Below are 21,555 nucleotides of genomic sequence, written 5' to 3' on the forward strand. Positions count from 1 at the left end.
TCGATGCTTTTGATTATTCTGGGATTAGACGAATCCTTCATACTTGTCAAGACAGACTGTGTCAAAAGATAAGAAATGCAAAAACGGATTTAAGTAAGATAAGAACTTTCATCCTAAATTTCAACAGAACTCAAGGCCAACTTTTTGTAATAACATTCTGAAGAGCCTTGTAGCTGGGCTCGCTTACAACCCCTTCTTCTTCTTCTGCCTTTTCCCCTCTCTTCTTTCTCATTACCTTTAATTAAAAAAAAAACAATTAAAGGCCACTTATATGCCTTTGATACTGGGCAAAGTTCTGGAGAAATGGGACCAAGTATTAGCCCTTTGTTAGAACTTGTAGGTTGAACTCATACACAAACAGTATGTGCATTGAGGGATATAGTAACTTATACAGGCAGAGAATAAAGTAGAGAAGATTTAGGTTTCATGTTTAGGTGAAAGGAAAATGGGATTTTTTAATCTCTTCCACTTAGTGAGAGAAAACTCTGCAGAGATGGTGGTAAGATTTCCCAAATAGAGCAGTAAGCTAATGTGCCTGAGACAAACAAACGGGGTAGGTAGCGTAGTCGGAGGATAAGACGGGTGTGAGGTGGTGTCTCAGGGTGGTTTGAGGCAGGACTATCTGAATGCAAGTTAGCCTCGATCTTTAATGTAGTTAAGTAGCTGTGATAGACTTTCAGGAAAGAAAATGACATTCATCAAATCTATATGTGAAAAAATAAAAGAATTTATTCTAGCTTCAGTCTGTAGCCTGGGAACTTCAGCAGGGAGGCAGTGGTATCAGTGGTACTAAGAAATAACCCATGGCCTGGACCAGAGCATCATTGAAGAGTGGTTTAGGAGGAAGAAGCTGGAAGTATTTGGTGAGAGGCTGGAGTGGAGGACGTGGATCCATCAGAACTACCACAAGGTCTCTGACTCTGGAGAGCAGAGTCACTTTGTGTCACTCCTTGTGATGGGGAGCCTGGGGTTAGGGCAGGGTGGCAGAAGGCAGACAGACAGCTCTAGATTCAATGGGTTGGTCTGAGGAAAGTACCAGGCATGATGTAAGGAGCCTGTCTGCACAGAGCACCAATGAGGGGCAAAAATCTATCCTAGGAGAGTGATACCCTGCTTTCTTCTTGTCCAACCTGACCTCGGCCTATGTGAAGCAACAGACTCATGTGTTTGGGTTTGTTTGCTGTTTTGGTTGTTTTTTTTTTTTTTTCCTTAAGAGCGAGATGATTTGACTGCTTCTTTAAGCACATCCTTGTATTTTCTTTTGAACTCGTGGTCTGCTTCATTAAGGGGATCACATTTTCCCAGTGTTGTGAAATGATATGGAGGTCAAGGTATCTCATTTGAACAAGAAATGCTTCCTGTATACCACAGGGAACTGTATTCAATTTCTTGTGATGAGCTGTAATGGAGAAGAATCTGAAAAAAATATACATGTATGTATATGTATAACTGAATGGCTTTGCTGTATACCTGAAACTAACATTGTAAATCAACTATGCTTCAATAAAAAACAAGAATTAAAAAAAAGAAATGCTTCCTGAATTAAAATAATGTGAGTAGGAACTCAACCCTCACATATGACATGAAACGTTCTATACCTCTTGTGTGTGTGTGTGTGTGTGTATGTGTGTGTGCACGTGTATGTAGCATGCCATATACAACTGTAGTTAGTTGTGTAGAAGTTTCTGTACATGGGCTTATCTATTTTGAGTGTCTTATTTTTCTTTGGCAATAAGGAGCGTGCCTTCTACCTCATTTGTATCCCCCGCAGAGTGTAGTATATATAGTACAATGTAGACTGTAGAAAATTGAGCGTCTCAGGAATTTAAAATTATTGGCTGAGCTTGAAAACCAATGTCAAAAATGAATAATTTATTTAACAATGATAGAGAGCATTGTAAAGTCCATACAACCTCAAATTAATCTCCTATCCTTTCCATTTTTCTATTTCAACCAGAAATTAATGCCTGTTATGATAATTGAAGGACTCCAGAATTCTCAAATGTCTTCTAAATCATTAATGAAAAAGAAAATATTTTCAGTGATGGTGCATTGTTAGATCTGTTTCATTGTGCTCTCATTCTGTGAAAATTGGTAATCCAAGTGCAGCATGTATACTAATTATCAATTAATGACTGGCTAATCTTAACTCAGCCTTGGGCAAAGCTGCTTCTATTTGCTTCCTCAAGTGTTAAATGGGGGAAAATGACTTCTTGCCCACAGGCATCTTGATGAAGATTGTACTCTTTGAAAATGGAAAGTGCCAGACAGACATTTTCATGACATAGTAACTTTGAAGTGGAGCAATGAAGGGGCTACCTGCAAGTGAAACTAGAAGGCGTGACAGATGGGTAGAACAGGAATTTTGAAACTACAATTTCAACATTCCCCTCTGACTACTTCTTTTCCTCCCTCACCCCTTTGCTCGTTTCCCCATTCCCAAGCGAAGTATCAGGTGATCGGAAACGAGACCTTATCCTTCCTTTAAAAAAGTGACATACTGCTAGTTTCTCGTCATTTTGGAGGCAAAAAATCCCATTTGACTCCTCAGTGATGTCCTGTAATACCTGTTTCTGTGAATGATATTTATAGGTCCCCATTTTCCAGACAATGCCTTGGAGTGTTATGTAACTAGGCATTGCTCTAAAGAGAAGTCATACCTAAAGGTTATGAAGTGTTGATTTTGTCCAAAGTTGAGTTCTTGTTCACAGGAGGGGAGTCTGGGCCCCTTTTTGCTGGGTTAGCTTTCTCCTTTGCTGAGTCTGAGCACTTGGAATATTTTAGTGTTGGCCTGCTGTGACTCACTGCCTGTCTAGTGGCTTAAGCAAGTCCACAATATGTCTCTCAGATAATTAAACACTGGGGCTCTGCACAAAAGGACAAGTTTTTACGCATCACTTATGGGGACATTTTAGCAGCAGCCCCTATTTCCACTTTCTCAATACAGCCTAGAGAATACGGTATTTGAGAATCCTTATGCTTTGCCCTTTCCTACTCCCCAAGCCTGATGAAATGCAACTTTTCATAGTCGTCCTCCATGTGAGATAGATCTGCTTCATTTCAGCTGCAGGAAATATTCTCAGCAAACACTTACCCAGTGTGCTCAGCAGCAATCAGGCCATTGATGATGATGTAGAAGTTTATTAGAACATGAAGAGAAGAATTACCTACAAGTAATTCCGGAGTACTGGCTACGAGGAGCCAAATGCCTCATAGGCAGAAATTCATTGAATAGCATGCATTTATTATATGTTGGCTGCCAGAAGTTTAAGCACTCGAGCTCAAACTTGCTGTTAAACCCGCCCCAGCATGCGAGCCACCCACCAGTTGCAAGGCATGATGACACGACAGATAACCCGCCCTCCCTGGTAGCAGTATGGATACGGGTAGTAACCTAGTAAAGGTTCACAGACGCGGCGGCAGTAGCGGTTGCCTCGACGGCAGTAAATACAACAATAACCTCTCTCATCCAGCATGGGGTCGAATTCTATGCCATTTTCGGTCTGAAAGAAGAAGAAGCCAGTGTTGGAAGGGAAGGTTCACTAGGAAAAGGTCCACCAAGCCGGGGAGGACCGTAAGACTATATGGAATTGGGACTGGTGAGAAATTCAGTTCCCGAGCCTGATCTTGGAGATACATCAATAGAGATCAAGGTTGATTTTGAATGAGCCTTCTAAGGATTCCAAATTTCTTAAAATACTTTTTTTTTTGTTAAAACAATGAACATTCTTCTTTCAATGACTTTGATCTAAGAGGTAGGAAGTTTTATGCGGGCTCTTTGGTTTTCCTCTAACTAGAATAGCGTGAACATAACTCACATAGTCATTGATCGGGAGGTCTTCCTCACTTGCTTGTCTGGCGTGACGGGTCTTCTCCGCCTTCACTTGAGGGACCACCCACTGCTCATTTTGTTCAATGCCTTTTTTTTCATTGGTAGGAAAATGGAGGTCTTCACCATCCTCCTCAAAGTCTTGTAACTCTGAAACTAAGGTAATAAATACAAAATTGTGATGCCACTGCTTTGCTTGAGGGACAAGCATTGAGGGATAGAGATTTTCATTGTCTTCTCACAGCCCTCGTTTAGGCATGCCTGAACCACTTTTTGAAGCTTCTGCAGCTGTTATTTTAAGGAGATCTTCCAAAACAAATCTGACCATTCCCATGTACACAGACGTCCTTGCTCATTTGGCATCACTTACTGCTTTGCCTTATTAGCATACTAAATTAAAACCTGAGGACAGGGGACTTCCGTGTCTCCCACAGTGATTTTACCCATGGTAGGTGCCCAGTACATATTTGTTGGTTGCCTGATTTGATTCAGTGCCCTTTGTCCTCCTCCCTCCTCCCTTTTCTTTCCTGTCTTAATTTTTAAAAAAACTTTGTATTTAGAAATAAGCTTAGATTTACAGAAGAGTTGCAAAGAGAGTACAGGATTTCTGTATACCTTTCAGCCAGTTTCACCTAATGTTAACATCTTACACAACCATGGTACAATGATCAAAACTAAGAAATTAGTATTGGTACAGTATAATTAACTAAACTACAGACTTGATTCAGATTTCATCATTATTTCCAGTAATGTCCTTTAGAAGAAGGATGCTCAGGCAGAAGTCATAGTACCCAATCCAGGATACCACACTGCATTTGGTTGCCTTTTTTTTTTAAGGGCAAAGAGCACCAATAGACATCCTCATTGATTAGAGTGGTCTCTCTTGAGTAATAGAGTAATCTATGCTATCCAGAATGAGGGAGGCCAAATTCTGTGCTAGCTGGGCAAAATAAGATGTCCAGGGAATTTTGCCCCCTCTATGGGCTGGCTGGAAGTTGAGAGCTGAACTCTTCTACTCTGCACCGTTAGCCCTCAATTACTTTTATAGTGATTCCTAAAACAGCCATGAAGAAATTTGTATTGCAATGACTGTCCTATCTTCTGGGGAGAACGCCACCATTTGACATAGAGCACCCTTCCTGAGACAACAGAGTATCACTGTTGGCTCTTCTTTCCTCCCTTCTTGGGTTGGGCACACAGTGGTTTGAGTAATAGTCTGGTAGCCCGACTGCAATGAATATAGATGTGCAAAGAGAGACAGATTAGCTTTTTGCTATCACTACTCACATTAGGGTGGCGTTACCTTTGCTGGGATATTTAAAAGCCTGTCAGCATTAATTTATCTCATTTACAACTTGGCTGTGAAAAATTCCCTCCTCACTGGCAGTCAGCATATACAGTTTCATCTAAGAAGATATAAGCTGACCATTTGTTTTCCTAGAAACGTAGTCTCTGAATACTGGGAACATTAACCTGTTACAGACTTTGGAAAGTAGAGGAGAAAGAAGAGGAGGAGGAGGAGGAAGAGGAGGAGGCCATACCTGCTATTAGAGTGGGATTGATCCAATACATGGTCACATTATCACAAATCTCCAGAATTTTGGAATTTTTAAGAAAGTCTCGGTTTTCAATAGGCTTTTCTGCTGGGACCCAAATCACTGACTGTTCAAAGAAAGTTGTGGTAATTTCTTCATTCTGAGAGAAGAAAGTGGTTCAGGGTGAAGATAGGCAGAGACATTAATACAATGAGTGAGACATTATGGGACACTGGGGAACACCATATTTTGAATCTGAATAAAAATTCCAGTCCCAGGGCTGCCAGTGAACTAGCTCCGTGCCTTGCATACAGCAGGTGCCCCTGGGAGAGGTAACAACTGGTCCCTCCCTCTCGGGTCTAAAGTAAGGCTGCTCACTGAAACAGGAGTCTTCTCTGTTACCCTTTCACTTAAGTCAGGAAGGCTCGCCATCATTTTCTGGGCCTCCCACTGGGCCATGTATGTTTTGATTTGAGCTTCTGGAACCCTGAGTGATTTACGTTTGTTTCCTTCTTTTCAAATGGATGTTGTGAGTGCCTGCCTTGTTTTAGGCTTATGACTAAGGGTTGCAAGCTAAATTTGATCTCAAGCTGGGAAAAACTCCTATAATCTAAATTGGTGAAATCAGTTAAATTGCGACTGAATTTAATGCTTTGGTTTTTGCAAGACTGACTGTTAATGGTATAGTTGTAGTACAAAAGATGTCTTTTATTTATTTCTTTATTTTTAATTAATCAATTTTTTATTGAAGTATAGTTGATTTACAAGGTTATGTTAGCTTCTGGTGTACAGCATAGTGATTCAGTTATACATATATATTCTTTTTCATATTCTTTTTCGTTACAGGTTATTACAAGCTATTGAATATAGTTCCCTGTGTATTTTAAAATCATGTCCCTTCCTTGTGACTTCACTGGCCTTACTTTACTTTTACTTTAGTCCTTTCATTCTAGATGCTTAGAGTTTGTCTCACAGAGAGTTTTTTGTTTAGGTAGTCTTTCTTATACTGTCAAGAACACTGCCTTCTCTTCTGTTTCTAGTGTTGGAAGCTGTTGTCTTGTATACCTAGCTCTTACTCATTTGTCTCTTGGGCTTTGACATTTTTTTCCCGAGTCTTAATAAGGCTCTTCCTTCTCTCTTTTGTTTCTTTCTAGCTTTATGATTTCAGTGTTTTTATTTGTTCTTGAAATATGGCTTTGTATAATTTTTCTCCTAGTCATTTAAAACTCTCCAGTTTTAGCTCCTTTGTCCTTGAGTCTGTAAAGACCTTGGGATGCATTGAAAGGGACTATATGAAATGAGGTTGGTACGCGGACTCGCTTTGTTAGCAAAATCAGGGCTATTTATATACTTGCTCTGCATGTTTAACATGCACAAATCATGGATACAGTGGAGAGAGAAGTACAGAATAAGAGGCTTTTTGTCATTCAGGACCACAAATTTCTCTCGTAAAGAAAAAATCTGTAGCCTGAATATAAAAAATAGGATTTTCTTGAGGAGAAAGCAATCTCACTCTCATGAGATGAATACTTGTGTTATTTCGACGATCTGCCAAAATTAACTGAAGAATAAGTTAGGGCCAAAATGAGACATTATGGGCCGTTGCCTTTAACTTCTTCAGAAAAAATAAATCCTGCTGTGTCAGTTTGGGATGTCATTGCTGGCTGGCCCTACTCAAATGATTATATTATTTTCTGTAAGAAGCAGCACAGGGTATTGGATAGAATAGCTTTTTAGCCTATTGATTCTCCTTTCATCTTACTCTTGCCTCTGATAGTAATCCCTAATATCCTGCAACTCGTTCTGTTCCTCAGATGCATCCAACTTAGGCTGATTTTTGGGAAAAAAAAAAATCTCCAAAACTTTTCACTGCCATAGACCTTGGGGGCAGAGCATCACCTTTGGGTGAAATCTTCTTTTTCTTAGAAATCTTAGTAACAAAGGTCTATAACTTCTCTGGCCATGAAGATACTAATGGCATGTCTGTGGGAGCCAGTGACAAGCCTGTGATTCAGGTAAGGAAAAGAAAAAAGTGCTCCCCATACCACCCCCCAAAAAATAAGAAAAGTAAAAGAAAAAGCTAAATGAGTGGATAAGAATTAAGATGGAGAGAGTTGGGAAGGAGAAAAGTGAAAAAGAAGTGGGGAGAGAGAAAAGAAAAAGAAAGAGGTATTTGTAATATATAGAGAAGTCACTGGGGCATTGACATAATCTCATTTTAGATTTGCCAGTTAACACTAACACAAACTAAACCATCCAACATTTGTCTCTTCCTGGCTACAGTCGGGGTATGCAGTCGTAATATGGCCTTAGCCAGGGTTCTCCCTTTTCCCCCACTGAGAACAACACACCATAATTACAGACAGAATATCAGGGAAAATATTAAAAGGGCTTTACCGATAGCTTACTTTAGGCAGTCATCTCCCACCTCCCACTAGGCCTTCAGGGGCCATGTGCGATTGCTCTGGTCCCCTAGGTTACCCCATCCTGGCCCAGCAGTGTGTTTCCAGAGAATTTGTATTACACTGTGCTTCTCACCTTCTTTGCTTTTGCCTGTCCTAGTGAGGTTAAAGGTGGATTACTCCGTTAGCAGCCCAGCATAAAATGGTACGGTGAAGGAACTGAAATGTTTAAAATAGGTGAATGTCACAGTGTGACAAAAGTGGTAAGGATCCCAGGTGGCCTTGGGACTTTTTTGAGGACTTTATCTTAGGCAGGATTGATTTTGTTCCTCTGGCTCACCCCTTTTACTAGACATCTTTGGTTTGGAAGCAAATGGACATACTGTTAATGGATACCCAAGTCTAAAAGTCTAGTGTTGCACTAAAAAGCATGAACTTTAGTTTTTTGAAAGGCCTGAGTTCAAGACCCCAATCTGCTCTTCACCAGCTGTGTAACCTTGGGCAAGTCACTTTCTGAAAATGAGGATGATAATAGAACCTATCTAGAGGGTCGTAGTGAGAATCAAGTGAGAGTAAAATATTTAGTACAATGTCTGATACACAGTTAGCACCCAATAAAATGATAGCTTTTACCGCCACTATTATTACTCTTACATACCTCATCTATTTCTTCCTCTGGTTCAGAAAATTCAGGAATCACTTTAATCTGAGTTTTGATGAAGCATTTTTGAAGACCTACAAAGTAGATGCCAGTGTATCCCTATAAAACAGACCAAAAAAAAAAAAAAAAAAAAAACAACTTCCTGAAAGAGCCACAATTAATGAGTTTCATGATCTGTCAGGGCCCCAGGCTGGCAAAATTTGAATTCAAAGGGAGAGCTTTGTCTTATCAATTAAATGGAGGCTACAGGCTATTTTTGACTTGACTCAAATGTTCTAATATTCTGTGGGAAGCCTGAGAGGGGAAATATCCAACTTACATTTTTAAAGTCATGTACTTCCAATGTTTCATCAGTGCCATTTCCGCTTCTGAATATTTCGGTTCTGGTCACGGGATCAATTTCCATGTAAATCTTCTTCTTCTCTCCATTGCTGTAGAAAGTGTGCTCCATGTCATATGTCTGGGAGTACAGAGGGAAACAAGCTCTAAGACACTCAGTATGTCCCTTCCTAAGACATTTGAATTGGGTAATATCTGGGGCACCTTCTTTTTCCAGAGCCTTTGTAGAAAGGTGTCATCTCAGCAGCTTGCCGCTGGGAATTCTCTGAGAGTCGAGATTAAAGTGAGGTATTTTTTTTGGCACTGCAGCTGATATGGGGATCCCTTCAGAGCCAGGATTTTGTATTCAAGCCAAGTTGCTGAACTAATTACTAAGAATTCCAACAGTTTTCTTGGCAGTCTTGACTAAATAGCAAATGATATTTTGCAAACCAGCCTGTAAGGGATTTTCCCCTTGTGGTAAGCAGGGGAATCACCAAAAACCTATGCTGCTCCTTTAAGGTACCCCTTCCCTTGCCAAGTACCCAGCAGTCACCGCCCCCTGACGCCCCAAGAAATTCACTAGGGCTAAGAGAGAGATTTGAACACATTTAGAACACTTCAGTAGTGCTCTTTATCTCCTTATCCAACCAGGGATTCAATATTGCCTCAGTCGTCTGGAGTCTGTCCTTTGCAGAATCTGAAGACCATTCTCTTTGGCCAGTATTAGGTAATAGTTTTACCATGACCTCACTTGCTTCCTTTTACCCTTTAAACTCCAGGAAATATTTACTGCCTTCCCCTAACCTTCTCTGTTATGAGCTAACCAAACTCGTTCAGCTTATATTCCTGAGTTCTCTTTTCCTAGCCTGATTCAGCTGACTTCAAGTTCTCGAGATTATCCCGTATACGGAATTCAACGACTGGGTCAAGGGCCCTGCACTGTGTAATACGGAGTCTGCCGAGAGGAACACCTTGGCAAAGCTGCATATCAGGTCGCTCTCAAGCGGTTGAAACAAAACCCCAGACTCTTTCCCACCCTCTAAAAGAGACAATTCTTTTTCTAAGGATCAAGAGGACCTGGTCCCATAGAGTGTCGCAGTTTACAAACAAGCACATTACTTGTAACTGAGGACATATTTATAGCTAAAAGCAAATATAAAAACCTAAAGGAATTCGCTACCTGTCACAAACCAGGCCAGATCTGATGGAGCCAGGTGGAAATCTATCTCATCCCTGTTGTCAGGAGGCCTTCGGCTATCAGATTCCTTCATTTTTTCCTTACAAAAAACATTTGGTAAACTAAAAGCCTGAAAACAGAGGTAATCCACAGAGCGAACGATGCTTTCTCATGCTCCTGTTCCCAGTGGCAGTCTTTTAGAGCTTGCACTGGGTTGGGTTGTTTTTAATGTCTGCCAGTGTCTGTGACTGCATATTTGTTTAACCTGGTCAAATTTTCCCCAACTCAAGTAGAAAAACAAGTCAGAAGGGTTCGTAGAAGCAATGTTACTTCAACTGTGAAAAGTTTATGTAGTTGCTGAATAGGAAAACACCAGACAATGTCTTTGACCTCTTGCAGGCCTGCAGTGCCTTGGATGCGGTCAGAACTAAAGTATCTGCCGAATAAGTTTTTCCCAACAATGGCAATTCTCATCTTCCTAAGGAGAGATTTCGAGCATTGGCAAGGTCTTTTAAGAGACCATAGTTTAAAAGGGGAAGGAAGGCAGTGTTTAGAATCTTCCAGCAGCTGCAGAGTTAACACAGGAAGTCTGGCCTGGTTTGTGACAGGTAGCAAATTCCTCTAGGCTTGTTATTTGCTTCTAGTTATAAATTTGTCCTCAGTTCCAGCTCTGCGGCCAGCTTGAGAAACTCCTACCTACGGCAACAAATTGAGCTCTCAGTTGGCCTGACCTGAGGAGAGGAGAGAGGCATCTACTCCAGACCCAGGCTTGTCAGATCTCCCACTAGGGGGGAATTTCTTTAGAAATCCTATCCATTGTTGAGACAAATGTTGACACCACTAGTCATTGGGGGTGGGGTGGGGTGTTTGTTTCATCAGTAGCACTACTGATGGATTGTTGCACGGAAAAATGAGGTTAGAGACTAGGGGATGTTGGAACACTGCCTACCTGGGCAAAAGAGAAAATACAGGCTGGATTTTCAATCATTGGTAGAAGACTATGGAACCATACTGGTGACATTTAGGAGTTCAGTGTACTTCTGTGGAATGAGTTTTCCTGCACTGTTGGCAATGCACTTCACTTGGACACCTTGCTAGATGAAACCTATTGGAAACTGCCAAGCTCAGCAGATCTTGATTATTTTCAACATTCCTTCAACGAAGGTTTGTGTGTGTGTGTGTGTGAGGAAGGGAGGAAGGATCCGTTCTGATTGTATTTACTAACCAGCATGTATGTTGCCTTTTTTGTTAGCCATGGCAGTGGGATCAGAATGACTTCATGTATATGTGAATTCTGGGTGGAGGTGGGGGGTTGGGGAGCTATAAATTCACTCAGATGGAATTCAACTATCGAAGGTGTCTTTTTGGAACAGACTGTCCTTTGTCTAGGAAGATGATGCTGGTGGCCCGCTTTGGACTGTTCAGGGATGGGCTTGAGCAAATCCAGACATCCTGTCTCATCCAGGTCCCAGTGGAGTGCAGTGCCTGGGTAATGGCTATGCAAGCTTCACTGAGCTCATGCCTTTGGCTTCAGAGGGACTTTACTAAGCTCACTGGCTTAGGGACTGAGGGTCTTTCTGGAGATGAAGGAATAAATGTTAGTTTTGTCTTCTCCTGGTGCAAACTAAAGCAGAGACATCATGACTGTCTGAGAGAGGTGTGACTGGGGCTCCCAGTAGCTCATCTCAGACTGCCCCCAATTCAGTCTTATTCCAGGAATGACAGAGCAGGGACAGAGTATGACAAAAAGTACACTTCCGCCAAACTGGCAAATAGGGAAAGATCATCTTTGGTGCTTCTAACTTCCCTTTTCTCTTCTTTTCACATCCTTTTCACTTTGTACCTTTCTAGCCCTTCCCCCTCCCTCTATACCTTTGTCTGCTGTCTAGACATCATGGTGTTTCAGGTACCTTATATCAAAGAAGAAACCGAGGGTGGAGGAGGGTATAGCTCAGTGGTAGAGTGCACGCTTAGAGTGTACGAAGTCCTGGGTTCAATCCCCAGTACCTCCATTAAATAAATAAATGAATAAACCTAATTACCCTCCCCCTCAAAAGAAGTTGATCTGACAAATGACTTCACACTAAGTTATTAGTGATGGGTATTTGTCTGTTTAAAAAAACTGAATGTAATACTTAACTCAAAGAAATGAATTACTAATGGTGGATTTTAAGCACAGTGGTACTAGGAATAGGAGATATTTTAGGGGCAAGGGCATCTTTCCAGCACCACTGAAACGGGTTCCAACTCCATCCACATAGAAGACTGGTTTTAACTACTAGAACACTAGTGTGGAACAGGGAAGCCAATGGGGTGGCCTACGACTCAGAAGTGAAATGAGATTGATATGTGGTAAAGCCCACGTGGTGATGGATGTAAGAAGACCACCCTGACAAAACATGGAGAGAGCGCAAACTCATTTGTCTTCCCTGCCTAAGTATTCTTTCCTCAGTCCAGTTAAATTCTCCACTCAGGCAGCAAATGAGCCCTAACATCCCCCTCTCACAGTTTGCTGTGTTTTCTGGCCTCAATTTGTGACAATCTCTGCGATCAGAAAAGAGAGCTTTTTATAAAGAGTAAAGCTGCCTCAGACCTCAGCGTGATGGATCTGTTTGGGCGCAAGTTGCTTTAGTCTGTCCTGAAAGGGATTTGAGGACATTTGGCTTCGTTTTTTTTTTTTTTTTTTTGAAGCCTGTGATTAATCTCGGTGTTCTGCTCTCCACCTTCATTCTTTACTGTCTGTTTATGAGGTACACTTTCCAAAGGTGAGATACATGCTCGGCATAGCTGGCTAGCAGGTGTTAGGTTGGAAGGAAGGGGAGGGAATGCGTTGTGCCATATTATTACCGACCTAGCCTGTGGGAATTAAAGGGCCTCTGGGTATTTCTTTAACCAACACAGAGCAGACAGATTATTTCTTATGCAAAGTCAGACTTCTGCATCTTCCATCACCAGTTCTCAGCCCTGACAAAAATTGGCATAAGCAGCACAGACATTCTTCTTTTTTCAGAAAGAAAGAAAGGAAAAAAACATTTTTTTCCTCCACAGATTCAAGCTGGCTGGGAAGTTTTCCCCTCCCCACTGCCTTCACCACTCCTTATTCTTAAGTGCAGCAGACAGATAAGAATAGTGTGAAGAACCCCTAGACCAGGTTCTAGTCCTAACCTCAACTCTGCCACTTGCACGTTGTGTCCCTTTGGGCAAGTCACCAAGTAGCTTTGGAGGCTTGGCTCTTGTCTTTATCTCTCACCCCTTGCCGGATGCAATGTTGAATAGTTGACAAAGTCAGTGCTGCTCGGATTTGGGCTGGCATCTGTCGAGTTGACCATTGGACTGCTTCTACCTGGGCAGCTTTCCCCCAACAGTAGCCCCAATCCCCCTCTCAGCCACTAAGGGACAGCTCCCTTTGAAGACCTAGGTTTCTCTGGCTGGTGCCAAGTAAGTGGCTCAGCTCAGCTGACCTAGGAGAATGAAGGGACATGCGAATGTGCCCCTTGTAGCCAGCTGTACACAATTGCTGCCACTCCACAGTAGCCCAGAGCAAGAGCTGGCCCATGATGATTGCTGTACCAGGGTGGCTTTTGCTCCTGCAGTGGTTTGGGAGGAAAAGAAAATGAAGAGATGTCTTTCTAAAAACGCTGACGTGGCACCATCTAATGAAGTTCAGTCCCCTGGCTAATGAGATTCCAGCTCCAACTCCAACTCTTTCTTTGAGAGTGTGAAATGCTTCTCCAGACCCACATTTCCCCCACCAGACTGCTGTGTAGGAAAGCCCAGGGAACTCAGGGAAGAAAGTCATATCCTCTGTGTGCCTAGAAGAGGAGTGAAGAAAGTTGGTCTCTGGCCAATGCTAACATTAGAGAAATGGGCCCAAGAAAGCTAGATCCAGACTTAGTAGGAAAGTCCTTTTTTTTTTCATTCCGGGCAAAGGATTTTCAGCCTAGAGTGATATTGGGCTTGCAATCCTGAGTGAAACTCTTAACGGTCATCTGTAGGTGAAGTGAGGGGGATGGCAGAAGGATGCCCACCCATCCCCACCACGTCTCATCTCGTACTGCTAGGATGTACCAGCTGAGGGGATGTCCCCAAGAATCTGTGGATTGCAGTGAGGGCCTTAGGACTTTTGCTTTCCAAATGACTCTAAAGTCACCAGGCAGGAAGGGCAGCATTTCATGTATTTAATTTGTCATCCTGTGTCATTCTACAGAAGACTGGAGGGGATAGGCTACAAGGTCTGTGTGACATCTGTTGGTTTAAGGGCTGGCATTTTTATTCCTTGTTTTCTCCATGTTGGATTAATTAGCTAGGGAGTGGACTGCTGATGGTTTCAAGTGAAATGTGTAATACAGGCAGCTTTGAGCAAGAATGTTTCTCTAGGGAATCTGCTTCAAAGACGCCTGGCAGTGGAGCCTCGTTGTGGAGCACTGTCAAAAATCTCTGGGACTGAATAGGTCCCCTCTGCTCGGGTAAGAGAGCTGACTGCAGAGCTCGATGAACTGGCTTTCACTCAGCTCAGGTGGCTCCTGTGTGTGGCTGTGGGCTGGGGGGTCTGTAGCCTGTAAGGGAGTGCAACAGCCCTCCCAGAGGCAGCCCTCCTTGTTTCACTTTATTCTGCTCTCTCTCCCTCTCCCTCCTCTTCCCTCCCCTCCTCCCTCCTGTGTGCTGGGGCATCCTTACGCCTGAGGTGTGTGAGGAGAAGGAGTCAAGCATGCCTTACTCCCTCTTTGAGATCAAGACTCTGGACCTTTTGTCCACACCAAGGTGGGAGGTAGTGGAAGGAGGAGGGGGGAACTTACTGGCATGGAAATGTCAACACCAGATGTGGAATGTTAAATAAATGCTTTATTATAAACAGATGTCAAAAAAAATAAATAAATAAAAAGGAGATGTGATGGAGGCCAGAGGACTGAACACTAAGAATTGGAGGCTGCCCCGGGACGGCAAACACATCACTGTCATCTGTAAGCACAGCAGCATTGCCGGTTCTCGCCACCAAGGGCCCGACAGTCCCCATAGGTCCTACAGGCTTGTAAAGGGAAGTCCAGAAGAGCCTGGGTTTTAATTTGCTAACTGCTGTTTCCTGCCAGGCCATACTCTTAAGGGGAGCCTCTTTAATTCGTGCAAGATGCCTGGATCCTTTGCCTCTGCAAATCTTCTTCCAAGACTAATCTGACTACTCTTCACTTCCCAGCATTCGTAAGTCAGCTCTGAGGCAGGCTTACTGGCAGCCTTAGCCATTGGAAACATAGATGCTCCCTTGGGCTCTGTGTCTGGGAATTGAAGGTAGTAGACAGAGTAAAGCATCTGCATTTCCAGCTGGTTCCTCGGTTTGCAATGGACCCAGCCTGGGCTTGTGGTGAAGGCCAGGATTTAAATATCAAAGACAATAAATTGCGACTCCCCACTGGAATGGAAAACAAACGACCTTTGTTCATGGTAGAAAAACTTGCCTCAGGAGACACCTATTTATTGTCTTTTACCAGATTACTTTGTGATAATTTTGTTCATTTCTGAGAATCCCTTTGCTAAAAAATTACATCCTAAGATGGATTACTTCTTAAGAGATTTGGCTCTTGATAAACTTCATTCGGTAGCATACCCCATCTCTGTTGTGCATGCACTGCCCGGTTTTACATTTGGTTTAAGGAATCACAGGATTTATCCTTACAATCCATTAAAAAGGAACCGACAGAGTGAGAGGCAAAGATGATATAATACAGAAGCGGAGGGCATCATGGGCCCCATTAGTGAGCTTGACACCTTGCAAGATAAAAGCAAGGTCCTGACCTAATCATTTATAGTTGCACTGAGACAAATAGCATTGTAAGTTTAGAAAAACACATAAGCTCTTTCAGAGCGGCATTTGCAATCCCTACAATAAAACAAAAAACGCCCTCTGGCCCCATGGTTAGGCAGGCATGTATGGATGAAAGTCAAAGGGCTAGCTACCTACTACACTCAGTTAAGTACATTATGGCCATGGAAGGCAAGAGGGTTACTTGTCCTCTAACTCATCCGTAATTGTCAAGAGGACTTAAGATTCAATGTGTGGGGCAGCATGTCACCTTGGGAATTAGCTAAGTAATAGCAAATTGGATCGAAGGCATTAGGGCACTCTCACTCACTTGCTGTTTCTTTCCTGATCTCAGTGGCTTTGCTCAGCTTGCTAGCCTGGCTTCTCTAGAAAGACATGTAAACGGTAAGTAGTTCAGAAGCAGAGTAGTGAGAGAGCTAAGAGGAAAGGCTAACTATAGGTAATGCATAGGGCTTAAAATCCTTTCTGGAACAAGGTATAAATTTAAAAAATGCAAGCAAACAAAGTTTGCTTCTTCCTACTTAAACATCCTCCTTCCTACTTAAACTTGATAAGGTAGCCTCTGGCACTAAATCCAAGTGGGTGTGGCAGAAGAGGTGAAGAGTCCAAAGATGGCTATGCCTTACTTCTCTTTTTTCTTCTGGATACTTGTCCAGTTGATTTTCTATTTTCTACAGCACCTCCTGCCCCTCCTCCACCTCTCCTTCCTCATTGACCCATATTCTTTCCTCTCTGCTCCTATCACTCCTTTGGCTCCTATTGGTTCATGCCAACCCACTGTCTTCCTGTGTTTCATCCTCCCTCCTGGATTTGTGCCTTTCCCTTCCTACATCTGTTATCAAATCCCAATGAGCATCCCCATGACAACAAATGAATAACAACACTAACAACAACAACATCCCACACTCAGAGAGAAACATGTGGCAAAGCCCGAAAACCATCTTCACACCTCCTAGCTTGTACATTTATTAATTCTCTTTCAAATGGAAATTGTTGGCATGAAACACTCTCTGATTTTCCTTGGGTCACATCTAAGCGTGTCCATTGTGTGTGAGCCCGGAAGTAACAATAACACTCAGGTACACTAATGTCAACTACACTGGCCAGCCAAGTGCCACCAAATAATCTTCATATCAGAAGCATTCTGAGATACCTGTAATTACTCACTTGGTGTCACTTGATTCTACCTTTTGACATTACTGTCTCAGCAGGACAGCAATGATCGTGGCTGGGAAGAAGTTGAAACGCTTTAGGGTTTTTTTTTTTTTTTTGAGTCACAAATAAATGTGAATTCAGGTATGAGAACTGCTCCTTCTGAAAAGGAGTTTGCTGCTGGTCCTCACAGCAGACGCATTAAGTCAGAAACATAATCCCGGAAAATCCTTTGCTGCCATTTCTGGTGGTTTCTTCTTATGTGGTAGTATAATTACTTTTCCATCAGTTTCTGCCCAGATAATTGAAAGAAAGATGGAAAGTATTTTTTTCTTACAGTAACATTTTTGCTTTTAGGAGGAATCTTAACTTCTTAAAGCCAAGCATTATAAAAGAATGGGTAATTCTGCGTCTTATCATTACTAACTCAAATGCAGAAAACACATTTTTTCTCTTATCAAAATAATTAGGCAAATAAAAGAGTTAAATCTTGATTCAGTTCTTCATACCACCAGAAAAGAAACACAAAAGGAACTTAATGATTTTCATTCTCAGAGTAATAATACACATGTCAATCACTAACTAAATTAAATCAAACTCAAAACAGAAACATTCAATAATAATGTGCATTTACTTACTTTTTTGGGAGTCTCGGGCCAGAAGTGCTTGCCCCCCCAAAACAGGACAATTAGAGTTAGGGCGAGGATACCGAACACCAATCCACAAATTTTAAGGGATTTACATATCTTCTTGGATTTAAAAACTTCTGCCTAAGCAAAGAACAGAGAGAATAAAACAATACACAATAGCCCTTAAAATAGCAAGCCATAATTCAAAGTCACTTTTGATTTCACTTTCTAATGTTCACATTGCAATACGATAAATCTGTGAAACCATGCTTCTGCTTAAAAGGGAAAAAAAATATGAATCAACTTACGTTTAGAATGTGACAGTCCTCACAGTTCTCTGGAGGATTCTTTGCCATGGTCTCTCAGCACACAGTACTCCTTCCCTGCTTTGAGAGGACTGAGAGACCACTGCTGAGGTGGAGTTGCAAGTGAGTCGGCTAACAGATGCCAGAGGAGAAGCTGAATTTATACGGCTCAAAGATGTCATACCAGAGCCTGAGGGAGCCCAGGGGGCTCCTGGGCTGCGATTTGTTACATAGAGATACCCATATATGTATATAACTTCTGTGCACAGAATTCCATCCAGAATGGCAAAGACAGAAGGTTATAATGAAAACTATTGTCCCGGGGGTTGGTTTGGAAGGGAACCAAGCCTAGGACACATTGAAATGATTTTTCACTATGAACTTAAAATATCAGTCGCAATACATGCTGCACATTCCAGAAATAAGCAATCAAAAGAAAACAAAAGGAATGAAGTTCTAATTTCAATTCCATTTGATCTGACAAATATTTATTTCAGGGATATTAAATGTCAGGCACTGTGCTTGGTGTCGGAGATTCAGAAACAAATAAGGTATTGCCTTCTCCACTATATTAAAGCTATTTGAGGACTGAGATTAATATGTACTCAACTAATTGTAATCAAAAACAAGATTTAAAGGGTTAAACATAAGTTTTTTGCCTCTCTCTTCATCTCATATCTCTGATTGTTTTCCTTCCCTAGGTTCTCTTCCTAAGTATGTTTCTTAATTTTGATATTCCTTATGGTCCTATCCTTGATGATCTTATTCTATATATACACTTCTCAGGTGGTCTCATCCACTCCTACACTTTAAAATATCACCTATATATCAATGATTTCCAAATCTCCATCTACAACCCCATTTTATCTTTTGAATTTCAAAGCCATTTGAATATCTCTACCTTGAGGTACCTCAGGAATCTCAAAACTCAACACGTCCCACATCAAACTCTGCTTCTTTCAACATCCTCTTCCCTCAACCTACTTTCCCCCCATCTTCTTTTTGTTTTTTTCCAGTGGAACTGAATAGACAGCTCAGAAATAAACCCACACACCTACAGTCAATTAATCTGTGACAAAGGAGGCAAGAATATACAATGGAGAGAAGACAGTCTCTTCACCAAATGGTGTTGGGAAAACTGGACAGCTGTATGTAAATCAATGAAGTTAGAATACTCCCTCACACCACACACAAAAATAAACTCAAAATAGATCAAATACTTAAACATAAGACAAGACACTATAAACCTCCTGGAAGAAAACATAGGCAAAACATTCTCTTTCCCATATTCTCAATCTTGGTTGGTGGCTGTACTAGTTTGGTGGGACTGCCACAACAAAGTATCATAGACTGGGTGGCTTAAACAACAGAAATTCATATTGTCACAGTTCTGGAGACTAGAAGTCCAAGATCAAGATCTCAGCAGAGTTGGTTTCTCCTGAGGCCTCCTTCCTTGCCTTGTAAATGGCCTTCCTTGTGTTCACATGGTTATTCCCCTTCTGTGCATACATCTGTCCAAATCTTCATTTTTTATAAGGACACCAATCATACTGGATTAGGGCCCATCCATACAACTTTATTTTTCCTTAATTACCTCTTTAAAGACCCTATTTCCAAATTCAGTCATATTAAAAAATAGTGGGTGTTAGGGCTTCAATATATGAATGGTGGGGAAGGGGCACAATTCAGTCCATAACAGTGGAACCATCACTCACCCAGGCTCTAGAACCAGAAACCTGTGGTTTATCTTAGACTCCCCTCTCATTGTCCCATTCCATTATCCAATTAGTGACCAGGTCTTTTTGATTCTAAATTCTTACATCTTTCAAAGCCATTCTTATCTCCCCATATTGGCTTCTAAAGCCTTAGTATAGGTTGTCATCTTCTCTGATGAGTCTCAAATCCATATCTCTAACCTAGGATGTCCTTAGGGCTCCAGATCCATGTGTCCATCTAACCTGCTAGACATCCCCACTTGAATATCCCACAGGTAGCTCAAATACCACATGTTCCAAACTGAATTATCTCCCCTTCCAAATATATTCTTCTTTCTACATTATTTCTCTCACTGAATGACATGATGATACATTTCTAGAATAGAAACCTCCAAATGATCCTTGCTTTCTTTCTTTCTTGCCTAATTAGGCCTCAATGCCTAATCAATTATTAAATCCAGTCAATTTTGTCTCTGAATTATCACCCCAATCTTATTCTCTCTATCCTCAATTTCCACTGTCTTAGTTGAGGTTCTCATAGCTACTTCTATTGTTGTAATAGACTCCTAACTGGTTTCCTTGCTTCCAATCCATTGCCTTCAAAATGATCTTTTCTAGGACACAAACCTGAGGATAACCTCTCCCCTGATTAAAATCCTTCTATGTCTATCCATTGTCTATAAAATCAAAGCTACTTATGGTGACATCATAGACACTTCATGGTCTGGACCCTGCCTAATCTCTCCAGCCTAGATTTTGGACAATTTCCACCATAGAGATAGAGCCAACTGGGTGTCTTATCTGGGCAAGGCCTTGGAGCAGGTATGCATGACTTCATCTGCATCCTAACATCTCGAGGAAGAAAAGTAATTTTCTAATTGTTGCAGACGTGCTCATGTATGAAATTGATTATGGAAGTTATGAACTATAAGCCATGGTTCTATTTGTTCTACAATTCTTTGGTCAAGCTTAAAAAAGAAGGAGAAGAAAGCCATGAGAGCAGTCTTATGGAAAAACCCATGTTTACTGTGTTAGATGGTTCCTCCTCAACAATGTTACTCACGCTATGCTTCCAATGCCTTCTTTACACTTTATGCCTTATTGATTCTAGGCACTCTGCTTTTTCACTTTACAGGGTATTTTCACATGCTATATTCTTTGCTTGGATTTCCCTTCCTCCGCTTGTCTACCTGAAAATTCCCATTTAGCCTTCAAAATGCTGCCTAATTGTTGCCAGCTCCTGAAGGACTTCCCTGCTCTCATCTCTACCACTTCATCGACTTCATCACTCTTTCCCTGGTTCTATTTTCACATCTTGCACATACTTCAAATGTTGTGCTTATTATACTGCATTATAATTAGTTTTTATGTGTTTTTCTTCTGAGCAGACTTCAAGATCCTTTAAAACATGCCTCATTTGTTAAAAGGATTAAATTAAAACAGAGGTCAAAGCAATATGCCATGGAACCATAGAGGGAGGAGTGATTAAGTCTGATTCAGGAGAGCAGGATAAATGGCACAAAGCAAACAAAATTTTAGTAGATTTTTCATTTATTAGCACTCTATGTGGTAGGCACTGTTATAGGGGCTAGATATATATTTAGTAGTGAACAAGACAAACACAGTCCCTGACCTTGTAGAGCTCAGAGGCTAGTTGGGGAGACAGAAGTTAAACTAAAAGGGAAAAGAAAGTCCTGTAAATAAATAAAAATATATAAATAATGAAACATGTTAAGAAGGAAAATTTCATGGTATTGTGAAAGCACCTATTTTGGATTGTGGAGGTGATCGGGACGTCTATGCTAAAGAGGTATCCTTTAGGCTCAGATCTAAATAATGAGTAGAAGGTAGTCTGTGAAGAATAGGAAAAAGATTATTCTAGCCAGAGGGAACAGCACATGCAAATACCTTGAAGCAGAAAAGAGGTCGTGTTTGAAGAGTAGAAGGAAAGTCAGTAAGGTGGTAATATAGTGAATGAGGAGGAGAGTTGCTTGAGAGCCTAAAGAGCCTAAAG

The 21,555-nt window shown here is 41.5% G+C and overlaps 1 protein-coding gene across 2 annotated transcripts; it reads right to left on the minus strand.

The window, feature by feature from the left end:
• Positions 1-1,857: 1,857 nt before the first annotated feature.
• Positions 1,858-18,083, minus strand: TNMD (tenomodulin). 2 transcript variants are annotated; one of them, XM_010975780.3, is made up of 7 exons: positions 17,830-18,083; positions 17,531-17,662; positions 8,747-8,887; positions 8,425-8,526; positions 5,371-5,524; positions 3,819-3,985; positions 1,858-3,503 (listed from the first exon to the last, which is right to left on the minus strand). In XM_010975780.3, the coding sequence occupies exons 1-7, from the start codon at positions 17,875-17,877 to the stop codon at positions 3,294-3,296; spliced, it is 954 nt and encodes a 317-aa protein (XP_010974082.1). In that variant the 5' UTR covers positions 17,878-18,083; the 3' UTR covers positions 1,858-3,293. The 2 variants fall into 2 exon arrangements, with proteins under 2 accessions (XP_010974082.1, XP_031301186.1); XM_031445326.2 differs by lacking the exons at positions 17,531-17,662; positions 17,830-18,083 and adding an exon at positions 9,929-10,125.
• Between the last annotated feature and the right edge of the window lie 3,472 nt (positions 18,084-21,555).

Source organism: Camelus dromedarius, chromosome X (assembly GCF_036321535.1).
Source record: "Camelus dromedarius isolate mCamDro1 chromosome X, mCamDro1.pat, whole genome shotgun sequence".
Classification (NCBI taxonomy): domain Eukaryota; kingdom Metazoa; phylum Chordata; class Mammalia; order Artiodactyla; family Camelidae; genus Camelus; species Camelus dromedarius.

Excerpts from the sequence above, each read along its gene's own strand:
- TNMD (XM_010975780.3), bottom strand. The coding sequence starts at position 17,877 with ATGGCAAAGAATCCTCCAGAGAACTGTGAGGACTGTCACATTCTAAAC. Across the intron at positions 3,986-5,370 it reads CAATCCCACTCTAATAGCAG|TTTCAGAGTTACAAGACTTT; the intron begins GTATGGCCTCCT and ends TTATTACCTTAG. Across the intron at positions 3,504-3,818 it reads ACCTCCCGATCAATGACTAT|ACCGAAAATGGCATAGAATT; the intron begins GTGAGTTATGTT and ends TTCTTCTTTCAG.